General features: G+C 29.6%; 2 protein-coding genes across 11 annotated transcripts in view; one reads left to right on the top strand and one right to left on the bottom strand.

Annotated features, from left to right (window-relative positions):
* Window positions 1–1,130: 1,130 nt before the first annotated feature.
* Window positions 1,131–14,035, bottom strand: CtB (C-terminal binding protein). 8 transcript variants are annotated; one of them, XM_016056146.3, is made up of 3 exons: window positions 13,665–13,780; window positions 12,342–12,440; window positions 1,131–5,578 (listed from the first exon to the last, which is right to left on the bottom strand). In XM_016056146.3, the coding sequence occupies exon 3, from the start codon at window positions 5,382–5,384 to the stop codon at window positions 4,188–4,190; it is 1,197 nt and encodes a 398-aa protein (XP_015911632.1). In that variant the 5' UTR covers window positions 5,385–5,578; window positions 12,342–12,440; window positions 13,665–13,780; the 3' UTR covers window positions 1,131–4,187. The 8 variants fall into 8 exon arrangements, with proteins under 8 accessions (XP_015911632.1, XP_071042247.1, XP_071042249.1 ...); XM_071186146.1 differs by having other exon boundaries at window positions 12,254–12,440; window positions 13,665–13,754; XM_071186148.1 differs by lacking the exons at window positions 12,342–12,440; window positions 13,665–13,780 and adding an exon at window positions 13,920–14,035.
* The window catches only part of LOC107442554 (growth hormone-inducible transmembrane protein), a 29,707-nt gene continuing 26,471 nt past the window's right edge, over window positions 14,012–17,247 (top strand). The window contains exon 1 of one of the 3 annotated variants that reach the window (XM_071186151.1): window positions 14,012–14,266. Coding sequence is in view for 1 of the 3 variants with exons in the window: in XM_071186150.1 (XP_071042251.1) it covers window positions 14,509–14,522 (14 nt within the window). In the remaining 2 variants the exon portion in view is untranslated. The other 2 variants (XM_071186150.1, XM_071186152.1) reach the window with 2 other exon arrangements.

Raw genomic sequence — 17,247 nt, 5'->3', positions numbered from 1 at the left:
TAAGTTTTGGTATTTAAAATATGTCGATTGAAATTATTAAAAATGTGAGTGATTTTGTCTCCATTATTTGCCTGAAATGAATAATCTGTGTTGAGCAGCCTTGGCTAAATACTAAATATTTGTACGTTGCATCTCTAATTTAGTAGCAGCAATTGTTGAGCAAAATCTTGTATCTATTTACAATTTCAAAACTTCTTGAAAAGGGTTTTTAGCAATTTTTAAAATAACAGAACCCTACTTGCACAAATTCACAATAGCAGGACCCTGTTTGAAAGAATGTGACTTAACACTTATTTTATATTCCCAAATTATGAAGTTTTTTTTCTCACAATTTTACAAAAACAGGACCTTTCACAAAATGCCTGGTGGATCCCTGACCTGAAGTCATGTTCAGACTTGATTTAGATTATCAACAATTAACTAAATATAGAGAATAAGAAACAACCTACATTTCATGCATATTCTCAATGGATTAAATAATTGTAACTTCAATAGGAATTTTTTTTAAAAGATGCAGATTCAGAATGTGTCATGCAACCTGGAAGGAAATGTTAGTAGGAGCTTCTATAACACACAAGTACCATAACTTAAAAACTGTCACTTTGAGCTCCTCATTTACTGCTGAGAATTTTTCAGATGATAAGAAAAGCATCACTGTAAAGATATGTTTACCAGTCTCAAATAAGATTTCATTATTTTCTTAACAAAAAATGCATTTAGGCAAAGAAAAATCTTTTATTAGTGATTCTGACCCGATTTTCAAGATGAAATTTGTTTAACAATAAACATCCACTTAACAATTTTACATAGGAAAAAATGCTAATAAATTTTTTAAACCCAAAATTAAGAGCAAAACAAAAAAAATGGAATAAAAACACATAATTTATAACTACTTCTTAATGTTAAAGTTACATACGCTTCAAACTTTGCTACACATTTGATCTATTAAAAACCATTTGAGCTGCATACACACTAAAAAAAGTTTTTGAAATATTTTTAATTCTGGAGCAACAATGAAGACTTTAAAAAAAAAAACCTTTTTTTTTTATACGTTAAATACTAATCCACGATATTATTTTAACCTATAATTTTATTATACTCGAGAAATCTCTTGAAATAATTCACATAACTATAAAAAGGTCAGCATTGCATATCTTTTTCTGTCAGAGAAATGCTGATCTTTATTAACACTGACACAATGACATAATACAACAAAGGTAATGGATACAATGAAGCTCATGTTATGTACTGCAATTTATGCTACTACAATTTTTGATACAATAGTACATAAACTGCTCATAATAAAACAGTAACTCAAAAGCAAATAAATTTGTACAGCTTCATTAAACATATATTCAACTTCAAAGAAAATAAGAATTCATATGATGGTGTTTAACTAAATAAAAGAAAGCAAAATTAAATTTGAGGAACAATATACCAAATGAAATTTTCTTTTTTAAAAAAAATGCGCAAAAGTTAAGAAAGGATGAGTTCTGTGACACTGAGCCAATAGTGTGCTTTCAAGTTTTAAATATTTAGCAGTTTTTTAATCAATCTAGTTTTGTTTCCACACATTTCTTCATTCCATAATTCGTCACCAATATTTCAAATAATTCTATAAGAAAAATAATATTTATAAGAACAATTTAAAATTTTAATAAATAATAATACTCAAAGAATATTAAGAAAGGTACAGAACTTCTCATACTAGTTTTTACCAGTCTGTTTAAAACTTCACCAGATTATCCATTTCCAAATGAATATTTTATATAAATTTTTAATTTAATTGAATATAAAAAAGAAAGAATTGCTTACACAAAAAATAAACACTTATCTTAATTTAAAACCTATTGAACTAGAAGTCCTTATTTACTGCAAAAATTTCACAGCTTTAACAATTCAGAGCAAGAGTCACTTGCTCTATGTTACAGAACTCACTCAATCATTAATAAGTACAGTCTTGATCTGAATTAAGAGAAAGAGAGAAAAGAAATATTAAAACTCACACAAATAACATAAGCAAAGATATAAAGATTTAAAATTTTATCATTCACTTAATTGTATCTTTTTACAATTATACTGCGTCCTTCTACCGCAAATAAAAGCTACCATACACAGTAAAATATATCAATTTCAAATTATCTACAGTCGTTAAAAACAGCATACTGCCTAGTATCTTTGCAAACTTTAAGCATCACTGTTGTTACTTGCAATAAAAGACCAAGACTTTTTATGATATCCAACCCAACAATATTACAGCAACCTTGCTATACTAATATTCCAATTGCAAAACATAAATAGGGAGCTTGTTTTCGATGTGTTTACAAAAACTTAAACAATAAGATTTTGATTAAACAATTTTTTTGATATCATTACACAAAACATACTAAAAAATCAATGTTTTACCTTAAAATATTAAGAAAAACTCCACAACAAAAGAACAACACTGTAATTTTAAGAAAATAACATTTTCTACATATTGCAAGCAGAATTCTTTCATTTCTTACTTCTTAATTTTTTTCAATTTCTCGGATCATCGAGATTGACCCATACCCTTCAAGTTATAATTCAATTACAGAATTAAAAAAATATACAAAAAGAAATACTCCCTTCAAAGATATTGCAAATGTAGTAAGAAATGAACAATTTTCATGCTTAAAGTCATTCATAACACACATGGGCAAAGTAAGAACTCAAGAATTCATAATACATCTGCATCCTTTTTTCGCAAATAAAAAAACTGGCGAAAATCTTTCCAACAGCCATTAGCATTACATACCACAATGACAATCCATAAGGATTAAAGCATCTAGGGGAGAAAAAAGGTCAAAAAGCATTTTTGCCCCATAAAATTGGATATTGTGAACATCGAGCCATTTTTTCCTCTTCTATGTTACAAAAAGAATTATTTTGATCATAAAATCTTGCATTTTTTACATAAACAATGTTATGGACACGTTGAAAAAAAAAGAAGCAAAAACTATATCAAGCAGACATATACAAACTCGTTGGATGAAATATTTTTTTGAAGCTAAAAAGCAAAATTTTATGAAAATATTCACACCTAAAAAAACTACAGCAGTACTTGCTCTTCCTCTAGATTTTAATTATCCCACATCCCTTTTAAAGCATGGCACAAACGATGCACAATTCTATTTTAACCTAAAAGTACACCAGGATTTTTGTTTCATTTAAATTCACAAACCTGCATATGATAATGATTTTATGGTGATATGTTCAGAGCCAATGAAAGAAGATCAAATAATATTTAAAAACACTTTGGCTGGGACGAAACTTTTTGATTGGTAGCTTGTCTAACCACAGTTTCTACAAAATATAACACAAATTTTGAGACATTTACTTCAGAACATACACAGCTATTAACCTGCTCATAAAAACAGACCACTGCCTGAGAAATATGAATTTTCATTACACAATTTACAACACATATGGATCTGAACTTTTTATAATATTGTTGTGAAGCTAGATGAAAGAAGAAACTTTCTAAAGTTTACTTTCCCTGATATAATAAGGCTGTAGTGATGGGCAGAATAGTTATTCAGCAGTTTACTTAAGCCATACATTTTTTTATATTTTGTTATATCTTTTCGTGCACTAAGAATCGTAGATTTAGCGTCACATGAGAAATAAAAGTTCACTAGCTTGCCTGATGAAGCTACTTAAAACTGGATTGTAACTGCTTGACACAGTATAACATACTTTTTGCACATCAATACAATCTTTGAACAGATTTCATTAGACTGTTGTAGATGACTGGATAGAGATGTGGCCGGAATACAGTGCATAACTTCCATTTTTACTGTGGAATTATATTCAAATAGGGTAGAAGGGAAATAGTGAGGAGAAGAGAACAAATAACACCATATTCAATGAATTTTAATTTTTTTTTAAATGTATTTTTTTTGTTCTATCTTTTTATAACAAATATATATTTAAAATCCATCTGGTGACACACTGAGAAGGTATCCACTCTTCAATAATTATTATTTGTCAAAAAATCACAATTTCTGGATGCCAAAGGTAAACTTCTCCAGTTCAGACTACATGAATGGATCAATCTCTCCTGAGGACTGCTGCAAAAGTCTAGATACTTAATAGCCCTGATTGCTGCACAGATACAGGTGGGATGTAACTTCGTGGCACGGCAAAAAAGGAGGCAGAGTCATTTAATGAACTTCAGAGCTCTCGGGTTTGGGGGCCATATGATTGGGAGCATCTTGAAGAGTAGAATGGGGTTGAGAATGAGGTGCTGGGATGGCTGGAGGAGTTGATAGAGGTTCCAAAGTGGTGGAATGAGGTACACCTTTAGGGTTGTAATTATATCCTCTAGCTCCATTAATGCTTTCACCATATCCACTATTAACAAAAAATTCCTTATTGACACAATTACGCAGTGAGTCTGGTATACGCCCAACAATCGCTCTTCTTATTTCACTCGCAGCCATTTCTCGTAATTCAGTAGAGCTAGCATCACTGTACCATGCAGCATGTGGTGTACAAATGAGGTTTGGTGCATCCTTCAGTGGACCTGCTAAGGCGTTGTATGGCTCATTCTCGTGGACATCTAAGGCAGCTGCTCGAATTCGACCATCTTTTAAAGCTGAAGCAAGAGCACTCTCATCCACCAAGCCACCACGAGCTGTGTTCACTAGAAATGCACCAGGGCGCATTTGCTTGATGGTAAAATCATTGAAAACATGGTGATTATGCTCATTTAAGGTACAATGCAAAGAAACGCAATCACTCTGGAAAAGCAAATCTTGCAATGTGTAAACTCTAGTAAGACCTAGAGATTTTTCAATGCCATCAGGAAGATATGGATCGTAGAATATCACATTGAAGCCAAATGCTTTAGCACGTAATGCCACAGCGGTTCCAACTCTACCCAATCCTACGATGCCAAGTGTGTCTCCACGAATTCTTGCACACCCCTGAGCTGCTTCTCGGACTTGTTCTGGGCCTTGAAATTTCTTTCCTTCTCTCACCATATTGGCTAGCCAATATGTACGACGGTACAAATTTAGAATGAGGCATAATGTAGTGTCAGCAACTTCTTCAACTCCATAACCAGGAACATTACAAACTGCAATACCTAACTCTCCAGCAGCTTTTATGTCAATATTATCAACACCAGAACCAATGCGCACAATGATTCTTAATGCTTTAAATTTATCTAAATCTTCCTTTGTAAGTGTTATAGTGTGCCACATAAGGGCACCAACTGCTTCATTTAAGACTTTTTCATGAATTTCTTGAGTAGATTGTGCATCACAAAATGCTACAGTAGCAACATCTTTTAAAATTGGCATTTCAACAGAACAGTCTCTGCCATCTAAAAGTGCTACTAAAGGTCGAGGATGCATTGTTCTCTTTTGTGGATAAGAAGGCAGCACTTTGACCAAATAAAATTATTTACCTTAAATAAAGTTTTTCGTATACCTCTATACCTCAAAGTTCACCATAAAATTAGTAGCTTCTTAGATCATAACCTGCATATGTTGCTCAACTTTAGCATTAAAGACAGTTACCATAAAATGCATAGACTTTACAAGATAATCTGAAATATAAAAATGAAAAGTTATAAGATTGTTTGACACAAGCACTACTTTAAGATAAATTTAACACTATGTAATCTTGGAATCATGATTTCCATAGTATTAAATAAAACACTAAATTGGTCTAAAGATAAAAAAAAATTAAAAATCCAAATTAAATTGTAAAATATATTTGCTCATGATGATTTATTACAATTTTTTTGTCATTTTTACATCAAAGGGTTCACCGGGTTGCCACTGAAAAAAATGAACAGTATGACTGCTTTTAGTAGCCTAGAGCAAAAAATAGTTGCCTAAATAAAAACAAAATATGACTATAATCTTATTAAATGACTTAATTGTCATATAAACATTAGTGTCCTAGCACTAAATTTTTATATATCAAAAGAATTAACATATTTATAGAAAATTAAACTTATAAATTACTAGGAAAAAATATTCATTAAAAAAAAACTTTCGTTGAAAAGGCGTCCGAAAAACAAAATAGATTTACAATGGAATCTGTGCAAATTGAGCACATTAAAAAGTGACGACCCAAATTTACAATTCAACATTTTTATTTTAAAAAAAATTCATTGTGTTTAAAAGCTACCGCAGGCCTAAGGTTGCCAACCCAATGCATGCAAAAAAAAAACTTCACAAGGAGCACAGAAAAGTCTCCTTTTCCTAAAAATAGTAGCCATAGTCTCCTCAGGTTGAAAATAGTTGCCTGTGGCAAACCCGGGTCATGGCAGTATAGTGCCAATTATCACCAAACGTTTCACAAATGTCACTAAAATCACTTATTTAGGCGATAAATTTGTTTTGAAATAGACTTTTAATTAACAAAAAATATTTTTTTTGCATCAAATTCCATTCATTTAAACACATGGTACCAGGGGTCTGTCTAGGCAGAATTTACTACCGTTTAGCGGTACCTTCACGAATTCAACTTTAGGAAAAACACTAGTTTCACAAAATACTTTTTCTTAAAATTTTATTTTTGCATCCTGTAAGAAATGATAAATCCATATTTTTGTGTTGATTTTTCAATATAATATTTAAATTTCATAAATTATGCATACATTTTCACAAATTATGTCTAAATTTTCATAAAATAGGCACCTCTCAAAAACCTAGACAGACTCTTGGTATGGAATTCAGATGGAATAACAGAATGCACATAAAAAAAAAATTTACGATTAAACGGTGAAATTTCAAAATTAGATATTGTGCTTTATTTTAGATTAATGTACTGACATAATTGTTGATAATAAAATATTTCTGGCTCATTTGGAATTGATTTTATTGAAATTTTATAAAGTAATATTTTGTTTGTTAGTATCTCCTCTGTTTTTTTCATTTATTTATTTGGTCTCAACTGTAATAAATAGGAATTTATTGGAGTTTTTTTTGTATCAATACTTTTTAAAGGGTTATATTTCAATAGATGGCACCACTATGATAAAATTTAAATGCAATCAAAATTATGATATTTCATGAGAAATTTTTAGTGATCCTTTTAAAATGGGATTTTTGGGGTAGATTGTGGATATAAATTGTATTAACATTTAAGGAGGATTGGATTATCACTTTTATGGCGTATTAGTGGGTTTGTAGCTGGTTTTTCTTATGGATCTTTTTTTTTTGTTCTGACGTCCGCTGGATGCGGGGAAACTTTTGAGCGAGTAAACAGGTCAGTATGGATTATTTCGCCTTGATGAAAAAAGCATAAGAGGCGTGAAGAGTGGCTGAAAAAGCAGTACGACGGAAGTGCGGATCGTGCCCGATGGAATGTTGGGTTGAAACATCACCGCTGACAGGATCTATCATGGCTGCTAGAGGTGTGTTCTGAGCCGGTATCATCGAGAATGAGTTTAGATATAGCTGGAGCCTCGGAGTGAGTTGATCTAGGCTGAAAGGTTGGTATTTGGAAAGAGTCTCTGGATGCCGCGACTAAGTATGCAACATTGGTCGGATGAGCTGTTGTCTGGAAGAAAGTTGATCTGAAGCCTCAGAATAGTTGACGGGAAGTGATAGACTGAATGTCGCTAAGCAGAACTCATTCTAGGCACAAAAAAAGGGCAGGGTGCAAAAGTTTAAAAAAAAGGGCATTATTATTCCAAAATGGCAATAATTTCTTCCTATAGGCTTTACTTGTTCTATTAAAAAACATTATCAATTAGTAAAAGAATTTTTTTTTTACTTTACAAAAAGTAGCAAAGCAATTGTATTAATTACTAATTTTTATTAATAAATTAACNAGAAAATCGAATGTTTCTAAAGAACTGAATGGCGGTCAGAAAGTCGAAGTTCTCCTAGTCCACAAGTCTAGCTGCAGGCCCGGTGGGCGTTCCAGAAGGTGATCTGCACGTTTCTTGTGTATTTATAAACTCTAATTTCTTACCTTTTTAGTAACTTTTTAGAAGAGCATTTTATTCCGTATTTTAAATTATTTCTATCAGGTGTTAAGATACCTATTTTAAGGTGAGCCTTGTATATTTAATTTTAATTATCTGTTGTAGGAATATAATGACCTAAAGTTTAAATGTTTTTGTAAATTTAGAATAAGCTAGTATTTTTATTTCGTAAATGTCTCTTTTAGTGTGAATTAATTGAATTTTTATTGTTAACGAAAAGTTTTATCTTGAGTATAACCATTTGGAAATTTGAGTGCACATGAAGGCATCTGGAAATGATTGAGGTTATGTTTGTTGAAAATTTATAGTTATAATAAAATTTAATTTTTATTGTTAAATGTTTCATGTAATTCATTAGTTATTTGTCTATTTTTGAGCCTGGGTAACTGTTACCAAAATTCAATTAAAAGATCACAGCCTTGCCAAAGTTTGAAGGGTAACGGTAGACAACATTCTTATCACGTTGAATCGATTAATATTTTAAGCATTACATTTGGGCTGATGAACCTAATTAGTTTCAGTGTTATATACGGTGATTAATAACTGATGTGTAATATAACATGAATTATGGAATTGTAAAGTTATATCTTTTTCCCTCTTGGTTTTCTAACTAGTTAATGAATACCAGGGGGCTGTCCAGGACAACTTTACTACAATTTAGCGGTACTTTCACAAATTCAACTTTAGCAAAAACGGTAGTTTCACAGAATACTTCTTAAAAATTTTATTTTTGTATCCCGTAAGAAACGATAAATCCATATTTTTGTGTTTTTTTTATAATAATTTTTAATTTTCACAAAATACGTACCTCTCGAAAAACCTAGACAGACCCCTGAATACCTAAGTGGTCCTAAAGGACAACTAAATTTTCATTACTGGCGTGAACCCCACATATATATTACATATATGTATGTATCAGGGGTCTGTCTAGGTTTTTCTGAGAAGTACCTATTTTGTGAAAATCCAACACAAAAATATGGATTTATCGTTTCTTAAGGGATACAAAAATAAAATTTTAAGAAAAAGTATTTTGTGTAACTACCGTTTTTCCTAAAGTTGAAATTGTGAAACTACCGTTCTTCCTAAAATTGAATTTGTAAACGTACCNATATGGATTTATCGTTTCTTATGGGATACAAAAATAAAATTTTAAGAAAAAGTATTTTGTGTAACTACCGTTTTTCCTAAAGTTGAAATTGTGAAACTACCGTACTTTCTAAAATTGAATTTGTAAACGTACCGCTAAACGGTAGTAAATTCGGCGTGGACATACCCGTGTATATGTCATCAAACCCCCCAGTCCGATTCAGAAATGCATGAGTTTGCTTATTGCTCTCATACATGTCATTTTTTATTCAATGTTTAATTATTTTATTTATGGACATGGAGTTTGTCCTTGTCCTAAAGTTGATTAACAACAAACAGGCATACTAGGTGGTCAGAAAGGGGTTTGTGGCCTAGGACCAGCAGACTACAAATTATTTCGAATACAAGGTAGACAATGGAAGAAATCATTTTTTTTAAAAAATAGTTAATTAAATTTATCTAAATTAAAATAACAATACAGAGAATGCTAAGTCACAATTATGAAAAAGATTGTTATCTTGTGACAAAATGTCATATTAATTATCGTTTAAAATTGTATTAGTTCAGAAATGTATTTGTAATATTATAATAAAATTTTATTACAAAGACTGCATCTTTAAGTCACGAATTAGTAGAATTTTCCTTGCCATCATTTTCTAATTTTTACTATTAGATAAGCGCATTAAAAAACTTTACTTAGGTCTTAACCTACATCCTGAAAAATCCAAAGGCGTTAATATATTACACAACAAGCACTAATGTGATTATGCTAATTGAAAGGTATAAAAATAGCAAAATATTAACAATATATTGATTGATAACTATTTCAAGGAACATAACCTTTCTTTTTATGACTTATTTGCTGAGTATAATTTGTACACAACAGTATTGAACAGTAATAGTTGATTTTTAACATTATCACAGCACAAAAATACAACAACATACATGCGAACATAGGAGAAATAAAATAACGGAGATTTCACTAGCAAAATTATTTAGGCTATGAGAAGTTTTGATACATCATGCATAATTATGTAAACAGAAGAAAAAAAAATTGAAATAATATAAGAACTTAAATTTAACGAAGCAAATAATATGTATATAAATCTTCATCTAAAGAAAATTTATAATTACTTAACAGGGGTCTGTTTAGAAGAAATTTGGGTTCGTTAACGGACCTTTCTCAAAATATCTTTTCATAAAAACGGACCCTTCACAAATTTGTTTATCTTCATTATTGTTTCGTTAATCAAATAAACCCTTCCCAGGAAGGGGAGGGGAAAGAAAAACAGATGTAAACGAACTAAATTTTGTCTTCCGCAGACGCTTCTTCCTTTATTCACCCGAAATGAATATTCTGCATTCAGCAGTATAGGCTAAATACCAAATATTTGTATATTTCATCTCTAATTTAGTAGCTGCAATTGCTGCTAATTTTCTAAAATTTAATTTTTTTATTTATAATTTTACAGTGTTGAGCATAATCTTGTTATTTCTTTAAAATTTAAGAACTCCTTGAAAAAGTTTTTTTTTTTTTTTGCAATAACGGACCCTATTTGTACAAATTCACAAAAACCGGACCCTGGTTGAAAGAACGTGACTTAACGTTTATTTTATATTGACAAATTATGAGTAATTTTTTCCCAATTTCACAAAAACGGACTTTTTACAAAATGTCTGGACAGACCCTTCTATATGTGTAACAATTGTACACATTAATTACATACATTAATAATATTTGATACTTTATATACAATTTGCTTTAACTTATTAAAGGAAAATAATATAATATAATAGGAAAAGATTTATAGTTTTTGAAGCTTGAATGAACAATAGTGATTACCTCATTATTAAATACGAACAAATATGCTTTTAATACTGATAAATTATGTTTTTGCATAAAAATAAATATTGGAATATAAAAAATAACAATAAACCTTTTTAATAAAACAAAAACTTGTTTTTATTTTTCCTCTTAAAAAATTTACCTTTTATCGTTTACAATATTTTTTTTTAAATTGTGACAATTTGAATAAAAGGGTTTTGGACAGGACTGATTAAACCGTAGATTAATCCATTCAGTACTAAACCCTGCCAACTCTACTACATACAAATATTAAGAATAATTTTTGCACAAAATCCATTACTTAAATCTGTCCTCTTTTTAATCTTATTGATCATAGCAAGCTATTAAAAACCTTCCAGCAAGGCAGCATGCACTTCACATAATTTCTTGGTTACTTTTAAAATGCAAACAATAAATTGGGTAAAATTGCTGAGGCACATTTTTATAATGGCTTTACTGGTTTAAAATTAAAAAGATGAATCGAGAGAAAAATGTAAAGAATAAAAGTAGTGTTTTCAGTTACTAGATGACAGGTTTAACTATATGGAAATTTATTATATTTTCTGCGAATCATCCCATTAAATTTAAACTAAGTTTTTATGTATAAGGACCTTAAGTTAGCATATTTTACTACTTGTAGTTAGATCAGAGTGCATAGCCAAATCTTTCAAGTACTTTTCTAGCTCTCAAAAAATATTTTTAAACACTATTTACATTGAAAAAATGCAAAATAATTTTCAAAGACTTTATATGATCATGATAAAATAATCAGTCTCTGACAAAGAACTCTTTTCTTGATTATATTAGCCACATAAAAAGAATGACAGATTTTTTGGTTCGATTTCAGAAGCTGGAAAATGAAGCCTGGAATTTAGAATACCTTGCAAAATGCAGCATAGTTGTACATGAGAGTGCAAGAATCTCACCAAACCCAGCTCAGTAGACATATATGGGCTCACAAGTATTTCACCAAACATGCAAAATGATCGGCGGTTTCACACGCTATGAACCACCAAGATGCCAAAATAGATTGTGGTTGAATGAATCGTAAAATAGTTGAATAGAACAATATAATAACCATGCTTTCGCATAATATGCAAAATCACAATTTGGCTAATTTGTGAAAATCAACATGGTAAAGAAGAAGAAAAATCTCATATTAAAAAATTAGGCACTCTTTAAAAACACCTCATAAAAAAAGCACCTTTAAGGATTTTTAAAAAATGAAAAAAGCACCTTCAAGCTCTTTTTAAAAACGCTATGCACCATATAGATTAAGCTGAAAATTTACAATACAGTAATCTCTGCAAAAATTTGAATTTCTGAAGAAAATGATGCAAATTTACTTCTTAAATTCTGCTATCAGGGAAAGCCGCATTAAAAAAAACCCACATTATTGTGCTGTATTTATTATAATTATTAAAATAGAAATACTTTTCACTCTTAAATTGTTTCAGTTCTCACTCTTTAATTTTCAAGTCAACAGATAGCTCTAACCCCATTGATAGAAATCTAGAGCATTTGAAGAGACATCTTTAAAAGAAAAAAAAAACATCTTTAAAAGAAATATGCTTAAATTTACTAAGAAATTACTATTAGAATAACAAAATTAACCTATAGTCAAACAGAGAGATTAATTACAGAATCATCCTCAAAAGTTAGGAAACAATTAACGTTACATTGACTATAAAACCAAAAACTTCTGCATTTCATTGTTTAAGAATCTAGTTATAATGGTCACAAAATAAGTAGTTCGAGTTATTATCCAGTTCATACCTTGATACATTAAATACCTTGAACATGAAATAACTAGTGCACATTATAATATTCTAGTCATACTACTTATTGTAATCAATTTACAAATCATATATAAAATTTTAATAACTAGAAGTTCAAAAATATTGTTTTTCAAACAGACTGGCAATATGACATACTTTAAAAATGAAAAATAATTCTATCATTTAAATCGACAGAATTGGCACTTTAATCCATGTCCACTTAATGTATAATACATAACGATAGGTATAGATACATATCAAAAAGTAGTAGCGCAACGCTTTATTTTCCCGCTTTCGTTAACAGTGCCGAATTCAAGTCGCATATTTTCAGTATCTTGATATCAACAAACATAAATCATAAACTGATAAAGTTGCTCGATTAAAACAGCATTGAGGTTGCATTAAATGAAACAAACATAAAAGGAGAATGGCAGTAACATAAAACAACAAATAAAGGGATTACATACGCTGCGATGTTTCGCAAGACGCGCTTTAATGAAACTTATATAAAGAATTTACTTTAATAAATGGCAACATAGTTAACCATTTTACGTCGCGATAATAATTCATTCACAAAAATTTCAAGTTAACAATAAGAGAAATTCCAAATTTACAACAACAGTAGAAAAAGACTTGGAACACTAAACCATTACACCGCCCGAGCCACTTGCAGGCGTTAGGGACGCCATACCTGTAAGATGGCCAAGCACTTGTCACGATCAACTCTTCAAGGAAATAGTGAAAGTTAGAAACCACATTGAAATCGATTACCACTAATATAAAGATATAAAATGTTCTATTAATCAAATTAAAGTAATTTCGTAACGATTTCTTTACAATTTGAGCAACTTTCTTACAATGAAAAAAGGTTAATAAGAGTGCGTGACTGATAAGCCGAATGAGGAGTACAAGTTGTATACATAAATTATAGTATTGAAAATTCATTAACAAAGATACATAAAGTAAAATGAATACTTACACACAAGCAAAATATATGTTAATAATTTATTTAAGAATTATCCTAAAGCGCGTAAATACTCACAGCTATTCTTCATTTGCATTCTTAAGGTTGTTGCCATGTTTCTTTAAAGAAACAATTATTGAGAAAAAAAATTATTTCATTATTTTTTCGGGTGGTTAACCCTAACTCCAAGGTTGAAAATTTCCCTTTTGTAAAAGAAATCGCATAAATTTATAAAAACAATTTACAAAAATCTTTAAAATAAGCAAATACCATTTCTCACAACTTCTTTAGCATGAGATTCACCGAAAAGTTTTAATTTTGATCCATTTACATTTTTATATGTGTCTCATGGTCAAATTCGAATCTGAGTATTCACGCACTTGCGGAAAACGCGTGAAAACAGTCTGAATTTAATCTGTGTAAGAAGTTGAATGGAATTTTCTGGAATAATTTATTTACATGTCAAAATTGCATCATTCTTCTCTTGTTTTTATATTAATTTGATATTTTCATCATACTGTGCAGAGTCGCACTGATCGCAGTTAGCTTTTTCTCATACTTTATTTTGCGTGTGTCGTTTGTAAGAAAGTTGATTATTAAATTTACTCAAAATTAAGGTAACTCCATTACATTTTCAGTATCATTGTTCCATGCTTATTTGTTCATAGTAATTTTTTAAAATGTTTACATATCATTTTTAATAATGAACTAAGCAAATAAGTGATATATCTTAGTATTGTTACTTATTGTTTTTATACTTTATTTATGTTTATGTAATTTCACTATTTGTAATGTCAAAGTTTTGATCAAATTTCCCGTTATTGTTTTGAAATTAAAAAAATACATACCATATGATTTGATGAGGTGTTCATTGTAAGATATTCATACTAACAACACTTAAAATGTTTTTATTTATTTTTTTATTGTTTCTCTTTTATTATAAATTTTGAAATTCCTATAGTAGCAATTTTATTTTTCTTTGTTTGTACAAGACGTTACATAATAAAATATGGTAATTGGAAAACTGAAATGTTTAACTAAAAATTTTCATTTCTAAATTAGGCAGCGATTTTTATTTTTTCTGTTTCGCTTCTGTATACCATCTTTTATGATTGCGCGGTATTTTAAAAAACGTTTTATGTAGATGCTTTTTTCCATTTATTAACTTTTATAATTTTTTTCCCTTTCATCTTTATTTTTTATCTGAAAGCTGACATTTTGAAAATTTTTTTAGTACTCTTTTTACATTACACGACAGATTATATTCAAATTTAAATTTTTTATCAGTTAAATTTCATAATCTAAAGAGATATGAGAGAGGGCAAGTAGTTTTTTCTTATGGTCTGTTTATTTCCTGGATACTACCTTTGATGGGTGATCTTTAGTTTTCCCACTCTAATGAGAATGAATACTTTTAAGTTGATTATATGAATATAAAACAGTACTGAATATAATATTAACATTTTGTTTTTATTGTATGAGGAAAGTTTTGATCTTTGATTTACGATCTATTTCTTCAAACCTGTTAAAGTCCCGGGATATTGTAGGTACTGTATTAGAAATAATATAGCAAGAATATTACATCTTTTATCATGTCAATAATTTAGCTAAGTTATAATTATATTTCTATGGTGATTAAATTTATTTGTTCATATAAATTATTAATTATTTTTTCAAAAGTGTTCTGCCAAATACTTGGTATTTTGCTAAATTATTATGCATGACATCTTTAGTAAGTTAGTGATGCCTGTTACATTCATAAATGTAGTGAAAATTTTTTTAAAAATCAAGTTTATTTAAAGTTACGTTTAATCATATCCGTACTTACCCTATAATAATTTAAGATATTGGTTAAACAGTATGTCTTGATTTCTATTATTATAACAATTTTAAGGAATATATTTATTTCGTGTCTGAAATTTTTTATAAATATTTCAGAGTAAATTAGAATTAAAACAAGAATTGTGAAAAAAATGGTTTAAATTGACAAATTTTTATTAGAAAAAATATCATATATTGAATTGTTTGTGAAAATTACGGTAATTGCGCCTGAGATATGGCTCAGCATTTGATTTTAAACCTTAAACTTTGGTATGGGTTACTTATCTAATTACATATTTTTTTGTCTGCTTTTTGCCAAAAATTGAAAATTCTATTTTGTTGAATTGATGTTCTATTATTCCCTTATTACTTTTTTTTTTTTTTTTAAATATCTGTGGTGATCTGTTTTTATAGTGTTATATTTTTTGTATTACTCTTGAACTAATAATCTTAACTTTCTTATTCTTGATATTTTTCTGAACATAATATAAAGTATTGTTTCTGAAAAAACTTACTATATAAAGAAAATTTGAGAGAAAATGCAAAATTGTATATAACATATTAAAAAGAATTTTTGAAATAGTTAAATTGATACAGAGTTGCTCATATTTCATTAGTAAAAATGCTTCAATATTTCATAATCATATCTCCATCTTTATTACCATACTCATTAGTCGACCCCCACATTTTTGTAAAATTTTGGTATGTATGGTAGTGCAATTTACTTAAAATTTAATGTGTTCTAATTTCATTCATTATTTTTCCAAAAGTTTTAAAAAATCATTGTATGTTTTAAAATTTATATTATTATTTTGATCAATTAACTACACAAACCTGCGAAATTGAAGTTTTGGAAAAATACAAGAGAAGTTATTGTTGATTTATATGTTATTTGATGTGCTGATTCCGAAAATGACCTTCATTTTCCACCATCACGTCAGGATTTTTTGTAAAATCAATATTAATGTTTTTACTAAAATCGCATTTGGAAAGGAATTCACTTAAACAATTGTGCATGTACTGTCTGGTAACCGTTCTTCTTTATTCATTTCAATCTATTTAAATTGAATCTTGTGAAGGTAAATTAATTTTTGAGCGAAAGGCAAATTTTTTGTAAGTTAAAATGAAAGAAAAATATGCCAGATCGTACAAGTTACCTCTGGTCAAGAGAAAAAACAATACGTTCCTTGAATTTAAACTTTTTACATAAGTTTCTAGAAGAAAATCACCAACATATCATTTTAATTAATTTTCATTAAGGTAAGCTTACGTAAAATTAACGATTGACCAAGAATAGCAAATATTGTGTGTGTACATGAAAGTTTGAAACAAAAAACAAAACAAAAGGAAAACTTTCTATGTAAGTACATGCACATTTTTCTTTATAATTTATTTTTGATGATCTTCTTTCAGGGGCCCCCACCAGGGGGGAAGGTGGGCGCATGATGCACCCACTTACAGCATGGGGGGGATTTTTATGCTAAATAAAACGAATAGTTTGGGGGGGGGAATTTAGAATTGCCCAAGAATGCGTCGAAGAGCGTGGGGTGGAGGGTGGGGGCCACTGTCTTCTTTTATGCTTAACCTTATGCCGATCTCGAGTTAGCATCTAACAGGAGTCGTCGAGCATGTTCTTGTCCCATCTTCCTTGATATTTAAGCTCCCTATCTTTCATTTTCTGATGGAACCTTTCACTTTGTTCTTCGTTGACTGCTCTCGCATTTTCTAGAAAAAAGCCCACATGCAAATGAAGGAAATGCATTTTGACACTCGTGGA

The sequence above is a fragment of the Parasteatoda tepidariorum genome, chromosome 10 (genome assembly GCF_043381705.1).
Source record: "Parasteatoda tepidariorum isolate YZ-2023 chromosome 10, CAS_Ptep_4.0, whole genome shotgun sequence".
NCBI lineage: Eukaryota > Metazoa > Arthropoda > Arachnida > Araneae > Theridiidae > Parasteatoda > Parasteatoda tepidariorum.
The sequence above is the reverse complement of the archived record's forward strand: the minus strand, read 5'-3'. Positions and strand labels throughout refer to the sequence as shown.

Coding starts and splice junctions, on each gene's coding strand:
- CtB (XM_071186148.1), bottom strand. CDS start 5,384: ATGCATCCTCGACCTTTAGTAGCACTTTTAGATGGCAGAGACTGTTCT.